The sequence below is a fragment of the Sminthopsis crassicaudata genome, chromosome 2 (assembly GCF_048593235.1).
Source record: "Sminthopsis crassicaudata isolate SCR6 chromosome 2, ASM4859323v1, whole genome shotgun sequence".
NCBI classification, from domain to species: Eukaryota; Metazoa; Chordata; class Mammalia; order Dasyuromorphia; family Dasyuridae; genus Sminthopsis; species Sminthopsis crassicaudata.
The window spans coordinates 294065740-294080746 of record NC_133618.1 but is presented as its reverse complement, the minus strand read 5'-3'; the positions used below and the strand labels follow the sequence as shown (position 1 = coordinate 294080746).

General features: G+C 35.5%; 1 protein-coding gene across 7 annotated transcripts in view; it reads left to right on the top strand.

Moving 5' to 3' along the window:
• Nucleotides 1-15007, top strand: part of TDP1 (tyrosyl-DNA phosphodiesterase 1) — a 145442-nt gene that overhangs the window by 2093 nt on the left and 128342 nt on the right. For 4 of the 7 annotated variants that reach the window (XM_074289744.1, XM_074289751.1, XM_074289750.1 and 1 more), the window contains 2 exons: nucleotides 8894-9468; nucleotides 11643-11686. In XM_074289744.1, coding sequence (XP_074145845.1) covers nucleotides 8901-9468; nucleotides 11643-11686 — 612 coding nt within the window. In that variant the 5' untranslated portion in view covers nucleotides 8894-8900. Of the gene's footprint in view, nucleotides 1-1031; nucleotides 1089-8893; nucleotides 9469-11642; nucleotides 11687-15007 lie in introns of those variants that run through there. The other 3 variants (XM_074289747.1, XM_074289748.1, XM_074289746.1) reach the window with 3 other exon arrangements.

Here is a 15007-nt window from a genome sequence, read left to right as displayed (position 1 = left end):
ACTCAAAAACACAATAACTAGCACTTATACAGTGCTCTAAGCCTTATAAATTATATGTATATATGTACATATAATATTATATATGTACATATAATATTAATATATGTATTATATCTTATATCTATCCATATATGTCTTAGATATATTATCTCATTGAGCCCTCATAATGTTGGGAGGTAAGTGCTATTAAAAGGCAACTAGGTGACACAATGGATAGAATATATTAGCCAATAGTAATAGTAGTAGTAGTAATAGTAGAACTAGGGATTTGAGGCAGGATTTGAACTCAGGCCTTCCAATCTCCAAACACTCTTCATGGTGTTCAGTTAGTCCAAACCTTTATATCTAAAGGTGAAGTGACAAAGGTCAGGATGACAGTTTGGACTTAAACTTGCATTTAAGATCCCAAATCCACCTTTTATAATAAAAGCTGGCCTATCAAAAAAGAAAAATCCGGGGTTAAAAAAACAAAACAAAACTATACTATCAGTTAAGTAAGAAACGATTATTGTGCACTTCCTATATGTCTAGCACGGTGCTAGGCCCGAGGGAGGAGGGGAGGGGGGGAATACCAGTCCCAAAGAAAGAAAAACAAAAACAAAAACCTCCCCTCCCCCCTCTTCCTTTCCCTCCCCCCATCCCGCCCCGCCTTTTACTATCTGTATAGCTGGGATCCCCCTCTGCAGCAGCTAACGAACTGCTGTTGGCATCTCAGCAGTTTGCTGATCCCATTAAAAATTAAATGAAAAACCTCTCCTGTTTTTCTCCCTGAATATCCCTAGCCCTGGAAAAACCCTTATAAGATAAGGAGGGTAGAGTACAGGGTATTAAAGCTGCTAGGAAATGAGCCTTAGATAAAACTGCTTAGGCGATTTTCCCCCGGTCTCACCGCCCAGGGGTGTGTACCGGTTTACGGAGTCATCTGATTTTGGGGTCGTCGGTCTGTGCCCGGCCCGAGAAAGTCTTAGCCACCTGAGCGGAGGCTTTTAGGACCTAGCGAGAGCCCCCGGAAAAGGAAGGGGCCGGATCGGCGGAGAAGGGCAGCATTTGAACTGCAGGGAGCCAAAGCCTCGCCGCGGCTGCAGGAGGTGCGGGGCAGCTGGGCCAGAGCTGAGGGGCGCGCGCGCTGGCTGGTTTTGGAATGGGGGGTGCAGGGCGGGAGGGGGCGCGGGAAGAAGCTGGATGCGTGCGTGCTGCTTGCTGAAGTGAGCGTGAGGCACGCGGGGCACGCTCCAGGGTTGCTTGCTGCAAAGGGTGAGCGCGGGGCTCTTGGGAGCTGGAGCTCTCCCGGCACCCCTCCTCCTAGCCAGACTGGAGGAAGTGTTAGGAGAAAGCTTTCTCCGTCTGCTGTCCCGGCCTTGGATCTCGCTGAACTTGGGATTCAGGCTTTTTGCCTCAGTTTCCACTTTAGTAAAATGGGGATAAAAACCGCTTCCCAGGGTTGATAGGGTTAAATAAGATAATATTTGTAAAGCGCTTAGCACTGTGCCTGGCGCATAGAAATGTTATAAATAGGTAAATATTATCTTTTAAATGTTATTCCGGGCTGTCTTCAGGGTCAAATAAAACATTTATAAAACCCTTAGCGTAGTGCCTAAAACATAGTAAGCACTAGGTAAATGCTAATTATTGTTGTTAGGCTTCCTAGCTGTGGGACTTTGAAAAAGTCACCTAACTCCTATTGGTCTCAGTTTCCTCAGCTGTAAATAATGATAAAAGATAGTAAGGGGTGATATTAGTACCTACTTTGCACTTGTTGTGATGGTCAAATAAGATAATATTTGTAAAACACTTGTCAGGATGCCTGGAACGTAACTAAATAAGTGCTAATTACTTGTTGTTATTCCTGGATGTGGGACTTTGAAAAAGCCACTATCCCCGTTTGTGTCAGTTTCTTCAGCTGGATACAGTAATAGTTTGTAACGATAATAGATGATTGGAGTTGATAATAGAATTTGTAAAGCCTTTAGCTCACAGTAGATTATAGATGCTGTTATTAGTTATTACTATTGTGGCTCACATGAATAGCGCATTGAACTTGGAATTGGGAAGCTGCAAGTTCAAATTCATCTTGGCTCCCTACTACCTTTCCAATTTCCTTAATGTATAACGGAGACAACTACCCCATCCCTATCCCCAAGAGTGTTGTGAGCATCAAATGAAGGAATAATTATGAGTCGCTTTGCACAGGGCCTGATACATAATAAACACTGTGTGTGTGTGTGTGTGTATTTGCCCATCAAAGTTGAGGGTTCAGATTTGCAGGAATGGGGCTGTTTGAGACCAGGGAGCTGAGATAAGACTTAAGGAATCTATCAGGTTGTTTCCATTCCAATAGACATCAGTTTTCTCACTAGTGAAATAAGGAGGTTAGTTAATCACTTTTCCAACAAATGTAGGTGTTACTATAGAATATACTAGACTTGGGGTCGGGAATTTGTTCATTGGGCTTCAGACTTTGTGGGCATCTAGATATTGACTGTCAGGTACTGAGCTACGTTCTGAGAATTAAAAGAAAGGCTAAAAAACTTTGGATAGCTGACTCAACGCTTTCAAAGCATTTTGAATTGAACATTTTTGTTTTTGAAGCCTTCCTACAATCCTTTTAAGTTGGGTCCTATAGTTTGATGTTGATGTTTTTCAATCACTTGCCTGTCTGACTCTGATCCCATTTAGGGTTTTCTAGGCAAAGATATTGGAGTGTTTTGCCATTTCCTTCTTCAGCTCCTTTTGTGCATGGCAAAAATGAGGCAAACATGGCTGTGACTTACATAGGGTCATAGAGCCAATAAGTATCTGAGGCTGGATTTGAATTCAGATCTTCTTGATTCCAGCGCCTGGTGCTCTGTCCACTGTGCAATCTTATTCTTTCAGCTTGATAGGGCCTGCTGGTAAACTTCAGGTCACTCATGCCTTCAAACAAACCAAAATTTTAATTAATCAAAAAGCATTTATAAGTTCTCCCACCCCCACCCCCATTATCTACAATTTCTCCTGTATGTATCTTGATTATACATGATTATACATAGTCATTTGCATATTGGTTATCCCTCCCCCCCCATTTTTAAAATTGTAAACTCCTTGAGGGCAAAGACTTGTTTTTATTCTTTTTTTGTATCTGTAGTCCTTAGGACTGTGCCAAATTGACTATTTTGAAATGTGATAAAAGAAAAGCAAAAAACATTCTTCTTGCCCTCTGACCCCAAATTTTAATGGAGGTGAACACATATAGATAATTCCATAGATACATATTTATATAGTTCATAGTTTAAACTATTAATCCTTCCAACTGCATAAAGACTCTAGATCACCCTACTTATAGTTTATAATGTAGTGCATGTATGTAATATATGGTTTATAGTGTAGTATAAATAAAAGTTATTCTTAGGAGTAAGTACTCTTAGAATAATATGGCAGAGTTAGAATGGTCTTGTGGTGGAGAGAGCCATCTGCAGGGGCTGAGTGTGGATCACAACATAGTATTTTCACTTTTTTGTTGTTTGCTAGCATTTTGTTTTTTCTCACTTTTCCCCTTTTTAATCTGTTTTTTCTTGTGCAGCATGATAATTGTGGAGATATGTATAGAAAAATTGTACGTGTTTAACATATATTCATTACTTGCTTTTTAGGGGAGGGAAGAGAGAAAAATTTGCAACAAATGTTTTGTAAGGGTGAATGTTGTAAACTGCATATAATTTGAAAATAAAAAACTTTAAAAAATAATATATAAAATTAAAAAAAGAATAACATTGCAGGTAAGGCTACATATTAGGAATAGACAGTCAAGTCTGGAGTCAAGAATACTCCTCTTCCTAAGTTCAAATCCAGTCTCACACACTTACTAGCTGTGTGACCCTGGAAAAGTCACTTAACCCTGTTTGCCTCAGTTTCCTCCTCTGTAAAATAAACTGGAGAAGGAAATGGTATACTGCTCCTGTATCTTTGCCAAATTGGGTCATGAAGAATTGGACACAAGTGAACAACTTTTAGAATGAGACTTTAGTAATGACAGGTCCATAGAAGATGCTCAAATGAATGTTTGCTTTGCTCTAGAGTAAATCAAAATTCTGATCCTGGTTTGCTTGGAACAAGTACTTGGTACCTTTCAAATTTTCCTTTTCAGCCATATAAGTTCCTCCTGAATGGCCCAAGCTGATAGTGTGATTTAAGTGTGAATTTGAATGTTTTATATGGAAATAATACTTTGACAGATCCTAATTTTCTTAAGAGGGAGGTTTCTTGGCAGTGTTAATGATTACAAGTTGTTTATTCTGATTGACTTTAATGAACAACATCTGGACTTTTTTTTTTTTTTTTTTTTTTTTTTTAAACAGCCAAAAAATATCAAATCCTTCTGCTTTTAAGAGGGAGTTTGAGGAAGTGTTGTATCATCAGTGAAACACCTGTGTTTACAAGTTTTGTTTCTTTTCATAATTGTGCTCCCTGCTGGTAATCCTTTGATGAAGGATGGCATTTTCATTTGTTTTCATAGTATTTACATTTGGTCAAGAAAAGTGTTGCATATTTTAAATGATAACGTAGAAACTTTTAGAAAACCCAGCAGGCAGCATATACACACAGACCTACCTATCTGCTTAAAAAGAGCACATTTTAAATATAAAAATAAGTTCATTTGATTATTTAGAAATACTATCATTTTCAGTTTTTTATACTAAGAACAGAGCCGTTATGGAGGAACCTTTATGATTGTGTGAAAGTCATTAAAATAGAAACGCCATAGCTGCCTCAAGATAAAGGATGTTTGCTTTGTCCTGAGTATCTTTGTAGAAGGATGGACAATCTTCTCTGAAGCATGGTATTAAACAAGGAATATTGGTGTTTTATTATAAATTTGACTTGCGTTGTGAGGCCTCTTACTTAGATTCTGTAAGTCTATGACTAATTTGATTTCCCAACAAGGTGCCTTTTAATTGCACTATCTGTATAAATAGCTGCTAACAGCTTCATACTTCCAATTGGGTCTGGCTAACATTGTTTTGAATTCTAAAGAGAGCTAGACTTTTGATTAACATGTGTTGACAGGCCTTCTGAAACTTTTTCTACTCCTGACCATTTTTTACCTAAGAAATTTTTATGTGACCCCAGGTATACAGGTATATGAATAGATATACAAATCAAATGTTTACTGATAATAAATCATAATTTCAGTTACAAGACCTCATATGGGAGTCCAAAATCACAGTTCAAAAAGTAGAGTTTTACAGTGATGATTTCTAAAGAATAATTGGATGCTTTGTATGCTTTAGGCAATAGTGAATAGCCTACAGTCTCAGGTGTTTTTTTTTTGTGGGTCCCAGACCCCTTTGACAGTCTAGTGATGTTTTTGAACCTTTTCTTAGCCATGTTTTTAAATAATTCAAGGAAATGTCAAATTTCAGTTAGGAGTTTCAGACTCTCCTTTTGTAAACCTTTTCTTCTTAATATTTTGCTGTATTTCAATATAATTGAATTAGAAGAAGCTAGATACCTGGTGAAGTGGATAGAGTGTTGGGCCTAAAGTCAAATTTAAATAGCTTGTGTGTGTGTGTGTGTGACTCTTAACAAGTCACTTTGCCTCTGACTCAGTTTGTTTAGTTGTAAAAAAAGCAAATAATAACTGTACCTATCAGCTTGTGTAGTAGTAAAAATTGAATAAAATTGTATGTGTATATTATATATGTAATATATATACATACACACATATGCTATATGTTATGTACAAATTTATATAAATAATATATATAAATATAACATAAATATAGCATAATTACATGTAAATGCCATACTATATAAACATATACAATACGTAAATATATCATAGCTTATTATGTAAGTTATATATAACATATATCAAAGAAAACTTCAAGTATATTTTGAATATGAACAGAATTTAAGGAAATGTGGATATATTTTAAAATTCTGTTAGAAATGGTTAAAATAAAAACAAAGTTTTAGAACCTAATCAAGTAACTAGAAAATTAAATTACATGCAATTATCTTAGATAGAGATGACCTTTTTTTACTTTAGACATTTTTTCCAATTACATGTAGAATTTTTTTAGCATTCATTAAAAAAAAAATTGAAAAATAAATTCTCTTTCCTTCTCTCTCCCTCATTAAGACACTCAATTTGATAAGAGACAATTTTTTTTTTTTTTTAACCATGAATGGTGGTAATTTGTTTTGCTTGACTTTGCAAATTTGTTACAAGCATTTTGTCTTCCTTTTTTCTCTCCTTGATTTGGGGAATTCAATGGAAATTGGAATAATAATGGAAAAATAAAGTGAAAGATTTATTAAAAAAAACTATGATCTTCAGATGAAATCCAGCTTTCAAAGCAAAATTGAAAAGCACCTTTAATTTTATCTTTTTCTCTTATAAGATGATCCTCTTAGATTAAATGTGCATTGATCCTGATAATTAAAGTGTCTGTTATGCTATAAAACAATAAGAATTTAAGGTATTATAAAATGAGTTTTAGTTCATAAACTGTTTTTCATGTAAAAATACTTTTAAAAAGTATTAAAGATTAAAACTTTAAAAGCTGCAAATAACCTTAGTTTCTGGCCTAGAAAACTGTATGGGGAAATAATCAAAGAATCTTGTGCTCCTAATTCCTTACAAATTCCTAAATCCTTACAAAATAACCACATCCCTCCCCTCAAAGAGGTAATAGTCTAGAGACTTGGATCAACTTCAACGACTATTTCTTAAGCAGGGTATGAGATAAGATATAAGTAGAAGAAAAGGATTAATTTTTGCTCTGAGATTAATGCAGAGAAACAGAAAGAAAGAAACATGAAACTGTAGAATTACTAGAGTGTGGTAATGAAGGATCATTTATTTTTTTTTCTAGTTAGGAGGAAGCAGGGTCTTTTGCTGAGAGAAAGAGGATGGCCTGGTGATCTAATGGACTAAAAGAGAGAGAAAAAAGTTTAGAGCAGATGTTGTAAAGAATATTTAAGATGAAAAAAGGATTACCAGGCCAGTAGTGAGGTTTGGTTCCAGATTGTTGTTGAGTCATTTTAGTTGTGTCCTAGCCTTCATGACCCCATTTGGGGTTTTCTTGGCAAAGACACTGCAGCAATTTGCCATTTCTTTGGCTCATTTTACAGATGAGGAAACTGAGGCAAATAGGTTAAGTGAATTGCCCAGGGTCACATAGCTGGTAGGTCTTCCTATCTCCAGGCTCAGCACTGTATCTACTGTGCTAGCTAGCTATCCCCGGTTCAAGGTAGCTAGTAAGAATTTGTACCTGATAAAGTCTAAAATTTTTAATAGTTTTTTTTTTTTTTAATTTATCAAAATATATGCAAATAGAGTTTAAAACATTCACCCTTGCAAAATCTTATATTCCAAATTTTTCTCCCTCCCTCTCCCCACTTCATCCCCTGGACAGTAAGCAGTCTAATATAGGTTAAATATGTGCAAATCTTCTAAATATAGTTGCACAATTATCATGCTGTCATTCATTCTAAATGGTTTTTATCAAATCAACAGACATTTTGTGAGTGTTCTAAGTGTTCTAGCAGTTTTCAAAGTCTGAGAGTTGGGATGGTAGAAATACACATCATTGCACAAAGTGTAAGGGTGGAGGGTTATGTTCACCTGTTAGGATTAAAGCCAAGGAGGGAAGAAATTAAGACAGAACAGGGTTGATGGAGTGGGGATTCTAGGTACATAAATTGTGAAGGTACTGAAAGAAAGGGTTTTTTAACTCTCCCATTTTACAAATGAAGAAACTGAGATCCCGAGTTAGACTTGCCTGAGGACTCACAGCAAGATTCATGACAAAAAGGGGGGACTAGACCAACCCAGTCTTCTAAATCTCATCCTTGTGGGATGTGAAAAGATAGCTCAAAATAGAAGGTAGTTCTAACTAAGTAAGTATATTGTCCTGCTTTCTCTCATAACTGGGAGCTCTTAGAGTAAGGCCCAGTTTTGTTTGTGTCTTTGTTTATTGCCATTCTTTGTATCTTCCCTGCATAGTTCAGAGCCTGACGTGTAGTAGGTGATTCAATAAATGCTTATTGATTGTTAGCTGACTAAGTAACATCATCTTTATATCATAAAGAATTTAAGAGTGGGGCCTTTGTTTATGGCTATTATATCGCTAGCACCTAGCAGGGACTTTGCATGCAAAATAACCTAATAAATATTTGTTAAATCAAATAGAAGCTTAGCTGGAGTGGTCAATATAGCTGGATGATATGGTGAGAGACCTGAGTTCAAATATGGCCTCAGTCACTTCCTAGCTCCTTTAGGCAAGTCACTCTTTATCATCTCAGGTTCCTTAATTATAAAATATATATACTATTAGTATATAATATATACTATAACATATATTTCCCAGGATTATTATGAAGATCAAATGAGATATCCTAGTACATAATAGAGACATCAAATGCTTGTTTGCTCTCTTTTTCCTAGGCCCTCCTTTGTGAGAATAATGAATCTCAGACAGTGATTTCATCATTTATTTGAATCTGCATTGCATATTTCTGTTGGTCAAGAACTCTAGTGACTATATTTTATATAATAATTTCTTTCTTTTTTTTTTTTTTCTGAGATAGTTCAGGTTAAGTAACTTTCCTAGGGTCACACAGCTAGTAATTGTCTGAGGCCAGATTTGAACTCAGATCCTCCTGACTTCAGGGCTGGTGCCCTATCTACTACACCACCTAACTGTCCCATAATGATAGTTTCTAATAGTTTGATTTCAGGTACTTGTGATAACTTCACAGGATTTACTATTTGTGTTTGTTGGGACCTAGTTGTTACAATAATTGTTTTAGGAGTGCTTTTGGTTAGGGGGTAAGTTGAGATCAGGAATTTCCTTAAAAAAACAACCTATAACTGAATATAAAAAATGTGGTTTTTTTTTTTATTTAGCAGAAATATGACTCAGGAAAGTAGTTATGGAAAATGGACTGTTTCCAGCAGTGATGAAAGTGAAGGTGATGAAAAACCATCTTCACTTGATGAAAAGAAGACATGGTTTGAGAAACCTTCTACCTCTTCTCTGTCTAATTTTGGGCAAGATGTGCTGAATGATCCTGGATACACGTGTTCTGATGCCCGGAAAGCTGCTCACCGCAGGAAATTATCACCGGTGAAATTTGAAAGTAAAAATTCGACTTCCCAAATCTCGCTCCCAAAAAAGCAGAAGGCTTCCCAGGAAGATTTAGGCTGGTCCCTGTCAAGTAGTGACGAGGAGTCCTACCCAAAAGGCCCATCAAAACATCCACTTAAGGAGGAAAGATGTCCCTCTCCAAAAGAACTATCTGAACATAGACCTAGAAGTAGCCAGCCTCCCAACTTCCCAAAGACGGAAGAGGATGATGTCACTTCTGATGAAGACCAAGAGTCTTGGGATCTGTTGGATGAGAAGAACCTATTCAGATTTTATCTCACCAAAGTCTCAGGAATTATGCCCAAGTATAATTCAGGAGCACTCCACATTAAAGGTAGGAGGGTTGGGTGTGCTTGTGAGTAGTACCTGGAATTCTTGCAGGAAAAACTACACACACACACACACACACACACACACACACACACACACACACACACACACCGAATTTTAAAAAGGAGTTTTAAGTAGAAATCCTGAGGCAAAGAGAGATTTCTCATCATCAATCAGCCCCTAAGCTTACCTAATGCTTAATCATAATAGGGTAATTAGCTAGCATTTGATAACTTTTATTCAGATAAAATATAAGCAGCAGCATTATTACCGGCTTATATTCCAGTTAAGCTTATTGTTGATTATGAGAAGATACTTCAAGAAACAACATTATCAGAGCAGGGTGCTACAAAAAACCTCAGCATTATATCATTTGTACTTTAAGCACGGTTACATTTTGGCAAGGTATTGTAATAATGTATTAATGCTTTTAATATATTAATGTTCACTGTGGTAGACATTGAAGAGAGTATGCTTGTGTTGTCATTGGCTATCTTGTAATTCTTGTGTTCCAGATGATCACACGTTGAAACTTGGAAGAAGCCTCAAAAGCTTTCTAATTCAGTTTCATTTGTAACTGAGGAACTCTGATCTAGAGAGACCAATTTATTTTTTCCCCCAAGATTATATAGACAGGAAATAACAGAGCAAGGATTTCAACTTACGTTTTCTGACTTAAGGGAAAGCTATGTGGATAGTGGATAGAATATCACAGTTACAGTCAGGGAAAGTCCTGTTCCTGTGTTCAAATCTGACCTCAGATACTTAGTAGTTGTCTTGAGCCAAGCCTTGAATCTGTGTTCTCTGACTCCAAAACCAGTAATTTTGCTAATGAATTCAATTTTATATTGAGAGTTTCTCTCAAACTGACTTTCCAGGTAGACATTTTGCTTAAAAGGTTACTGTGCCAAATAATTAAAGGTATACATTTTGCTTTTGTTTCTTTATTATTCTATAAGATAATATGAAAAACGTATAAAATATATTATGTATTTTATTTTGTATAAAATATAATAAATAATATAAAATATATAAATACACAATATCAGTAGTTATAATAATAGAGTATACATAGCGTTTTAAGGTTTGCCAGGTATTGTACATATATACCTCATTTTTATCCTCAAAGCAACTTTGGAAAGTCGGTGTTACAGAAAATGGAGGCTAGGGAACAGTGGGTCATGGGAATTTGAATTGAAGTTATGTAAAATATGGTCATTATGCAGTATTAAATCAAATGAGTTCACTTTAAGAGATTCATTATTCACATCAACATATATCATCATTATTATTATTGTCATTATTATATTCACATAGGAAAGAAAATAAAATTTAGGTCAGTTTATTAAGATCCTACTAATTGTAAAATGATAAAGTCATCAAGATAAAAGACAACATAGTCTTTGTTCTCAAGGAATTTAACAGTCTAGGGCACAAAACAAATAAGTCTAATGCAATTTATAATGTATAAGAGAAGTTCAAAGAAAGTTGTGTGAAAAGTTTGTAAAGGAGGAGATTGTAGGTGGAGTCCTGGGGGGGAGGGGTAACCACTTCATAGAGGAAATAACAATTGAACTGGGCTTTGAAGGAAGAGAAGAATTTCCAACATGTTCCTAGGGATGATTGCTTACTAGACATGGGTCAAAAATATAGAAATGAGAAAGGTCAGAAAGAAATTGGGAAATAGTGAGTTGATCAATTTGTCTAAAAAATAGAATACTAAAGGGGTATGAGAGATAAAGTTGGAAAGATAGATTGGCTTAACTGTGAATGTCAGAGTACAACATTTGTATTTTAACCTGTAGACAAGTTTTCAAACATTTATTAAGTACTAGCCACTGAGTTAGGACTTCAGATGACAAATGTGCAAAATGATGCATCCACCTTCTTGGAATTTTCAGTGTAAAAGATAGTAGGGAGCCAGTGAAGGTTTTTGAGAAGGAAAATGATGAGGTTAGACCTATGTATTAGGAAAAGTGAAAAGGAGAGAAAACCTAATTATGAAACGTTATATTCTTGATTCTTATGAAAATTCTTCACTTTAGTCTTTTAAATCAACTTTTAACTATTATATTGATTGTGATACAATATTTAATAATTACTGCTAATAATCTGTTACAAGTTTGTGTCATAAATAAGTCTTTGTAAATTTGGATCATGTATGTATTTTCTCAATAGATATTTTATCTCCTCTTTTTGGGACTCTCTTGTCTTCAGCTCAGGTGAGTTTATTATGTTTTTTAACTAGAATTCAAATAGCAAATATTTTTGAGGTTTGATCCTTAATGCTACATTGGGAGAGAGGTGCTGTTATTAGTTTTATTTTACATATGAGGAAACTGAGGCAACAGATTTAAGTGACACAGGGTCACCCTTGCTCCCCTATTGAGGCTGGATTTGAACTCAAGCTCAAAATTATGATTCTAGGCCCACAGCTCTAACCAATCACCCAGTCACCTTAGTAGTTAATTGAAATGATTAAACTTCTTTTCATTTTGAAGTGTTCAGAGATTATGAAAAGCCTCCAATCCCCTTAAGGAAATAAAAATAATATTTTATATTACTGTTAGTAAATAATAATAGGTAACAATTTATTATAAAATAGGATTTTGTGCTAGCACAGTGCTAAGTGCTTTACAATTATCTCATTTTATTTTTACAATAACTCTGGGAGTTTGAGGATGAGGAAATTGAGACAAACAGCAATTAAGCAAATTTTCTCAGTGTCACATAGCTAGTAAGTGTCAGAGGGAGGATTTGAATTCTTGACTCCAGGCACAGTGCCTCGTCTACTATTACCTAGTTGTCTCAGAAGGAAGAGTAGCGAGGAATTGGGAATGAGAATTAAGATTGTTTTGCTCTACTTTATGATTGACAAACTATATAGCTGACTTAGTTTTACTTGGGATACTATACATAAATTATACATAAATATATGTAGTTTATACTTTGATGATTCCTTAGATTTTCATCATTTCCCAGAATTAATCTCAGTTCTCATTTAGATGACACATGAAAGTTTACGTCACTCATTAGTGTGACTTAAGAAATTATTTCCTCCATCCACATGTGCAAAAATGTTTGTGGCAACCTTTTTGTAGTGGCAAAAAACTGGAAACTGAGTGGATGCCCATCAGTTGGAGAATGGCTGAATAAGTTATGGTATATGAATGTTATGAATATTATTGTTCTGTAAGAAATGACCAGCAGGATGATTTCAGAGAAGCCTGGAGAGACTTACATAAACTGATGCTAAGGTAAGTGAGCAGAACCAGGAGATGATTATAGATGGCAACAACAAGACTATACGATAATTGATTCTGATGGACGTGGCTCTATTCAGTAATGAGAGGATTCAAACCAGTTCCATTTGTTCAGTGATGAAGAGAGCCATCTACTACACCTAGAGAGAGGACTGTGGGAATCGAGTGTGGCCCACAACATAGCATTTTCACTCTTTCTATTATTGTTTGCTTGCATTTTTCTTTTCCTTCTCAGGTTTTTGTCTTTCTATGTAGATCTGATTTTTCTTGTGCAGCAAGATAACTGTATAAATATGTTAGATTTAACATGTACTTTAACATATTTAATGTGTATTGTACTACCTGCCATCTAGGAGAGGGGGTGGGGGGAAGGAGGGAAAAAGTTGGAACAGAAGGTTTTACAAGGGCCAATGTGAAAAATTATCCATGCATATATTTTGTAAATAAAAAGCTTTAATTAAAAAAAAAAGAAAGAAAGAAATTATTTCCTTCAGGAGGTTTTGATAATTATATAGCCCCATTTCATTGGTGAGTAAATGTAGACTGAGGGGTCAAGTAACTGACTCTTGATTTGTTGCTGACATATAGGTAGTAGCAAGAAAAGCGTAATGAGAAGTAGAACTATAGTCACTTTTTTTTTTTTTTACAATAGCTTTTTATTTTCAAAATACGTGCAAAGATATTTTTCAACATTATACAAAACCTTGTTTCAAATTTTCTCCCTCACACTCTCCTCCCCTATACAGTAAGTTATCCAATATATGTTAAACATGTGCAATTCTTCTGTACATATTTCCACCATTATCATGCTGCACAAGAAAAATCAGATCAGAAAGGGAAAAAAAAGCAAACAACCACAAAAAGGTGAAAATGCTATATTGTAATCCTCATTCAGTCCCCATAATCTGGATGCAGATGACTCTCTCCATCACAAGTCTATTGGAATTGTCCTGAGTCACAGATCTATCACAATCGATCAATGCATAATCTTGCTCTTGCTGTATACAATGTTCTTTTGGTGTTCTACACACTTCACTCAGCATCAGTTCGTGCAAATTACAGTCGATTTTAAAACAAGTAAAACCTGCCAAATTTTTGTGTCCCTTATCAGCTGGTAACTTTCCATTCCATTCATCTTCCTCCATCTCCTTTGGGTAAATGTATTTGTTTATCAGAGAACTTCACATAGTTTACTCCAGGCTCTATTAGCTGATTTTTTTTTTTTTTTTTTTGTTATTTGATGTCTTAGCTCAGGCTTTTAATAACTATTCTGACCCTGAGAAAAAATTCTCTCTCTCCCAAGCCTCAGTTTGTTTGTCTTTTCTTTTGTAAAGTGGGAAATGGCTTTGTAAAACTGAATAGATAAGTTATTATGCCAGATTTCACCTATGAACTTAGCTTCATTTTCTGATGCTAAAAATCACAGTTACATTGTACATAGGTATAATTACATTACACAAAAATTGCATTTTTTTGTCAGGCAGAAAAATAAACACAGCCCTGAAAAGCCAAAATGGCTGCAGAAATGGGAATCTATACATTCAAATAGAACAGAGAATGTTGTAAGTGCCTGCTTATGTATCCTTAAGAGAGACATTGAGCAGAAAAAAAGGAGTTGCAAAAACAAGTAGAGGGAGAGACTATACTGTCAAGTGTGGGTAAGGACCAGAGTAAATTTTGTGTGCTCAGCAGAATTTTGCAAGTCAGGCCTAGTGAGAGTGGGAACCAGCTTCTGTTGGCTCATAGGTCTTTAGATGTAGATTAATCAATCAGGAAACATTTATTAAGTGCCCACTATGTGCCAGGCATTGTTAGGTGCTCTTAGGAAATGAACCTTGTTTTTTAGATCTTTGGACTAGGCTTGAGGATTTTTTTTAAATCTGCCTGATAAAGAGTAATGTATTTGACCAACTTCTTGATGACATGCCTTCTCTTTCCAGTCCCAGATGAACATATTAATTTGGTTTTGGCCTGTGACTCAGACTAGGATGCTTAACACACTTTTTACCTTATTAGGTAGCCCACATAAACTGGTAGGCCTACTCTGTCTACCACTATAGCTGTCAATGACCATCCTAGGTATCATGCTTATGGATTTGAATCAATCTATATTTGTAAGTAGAAAAAAAAAATTGATGCGTTTTGCACATATCAGGATTTCTGATCTTCGGAAGCAGTATTAAAAAGTCTTATTTAATCTTGTTATAAGTGACTCATGAACATTTAAAGCTATAATTACGTAAAATTTTCTCTTAAATTTGAGCCAACACTTGTCACTTC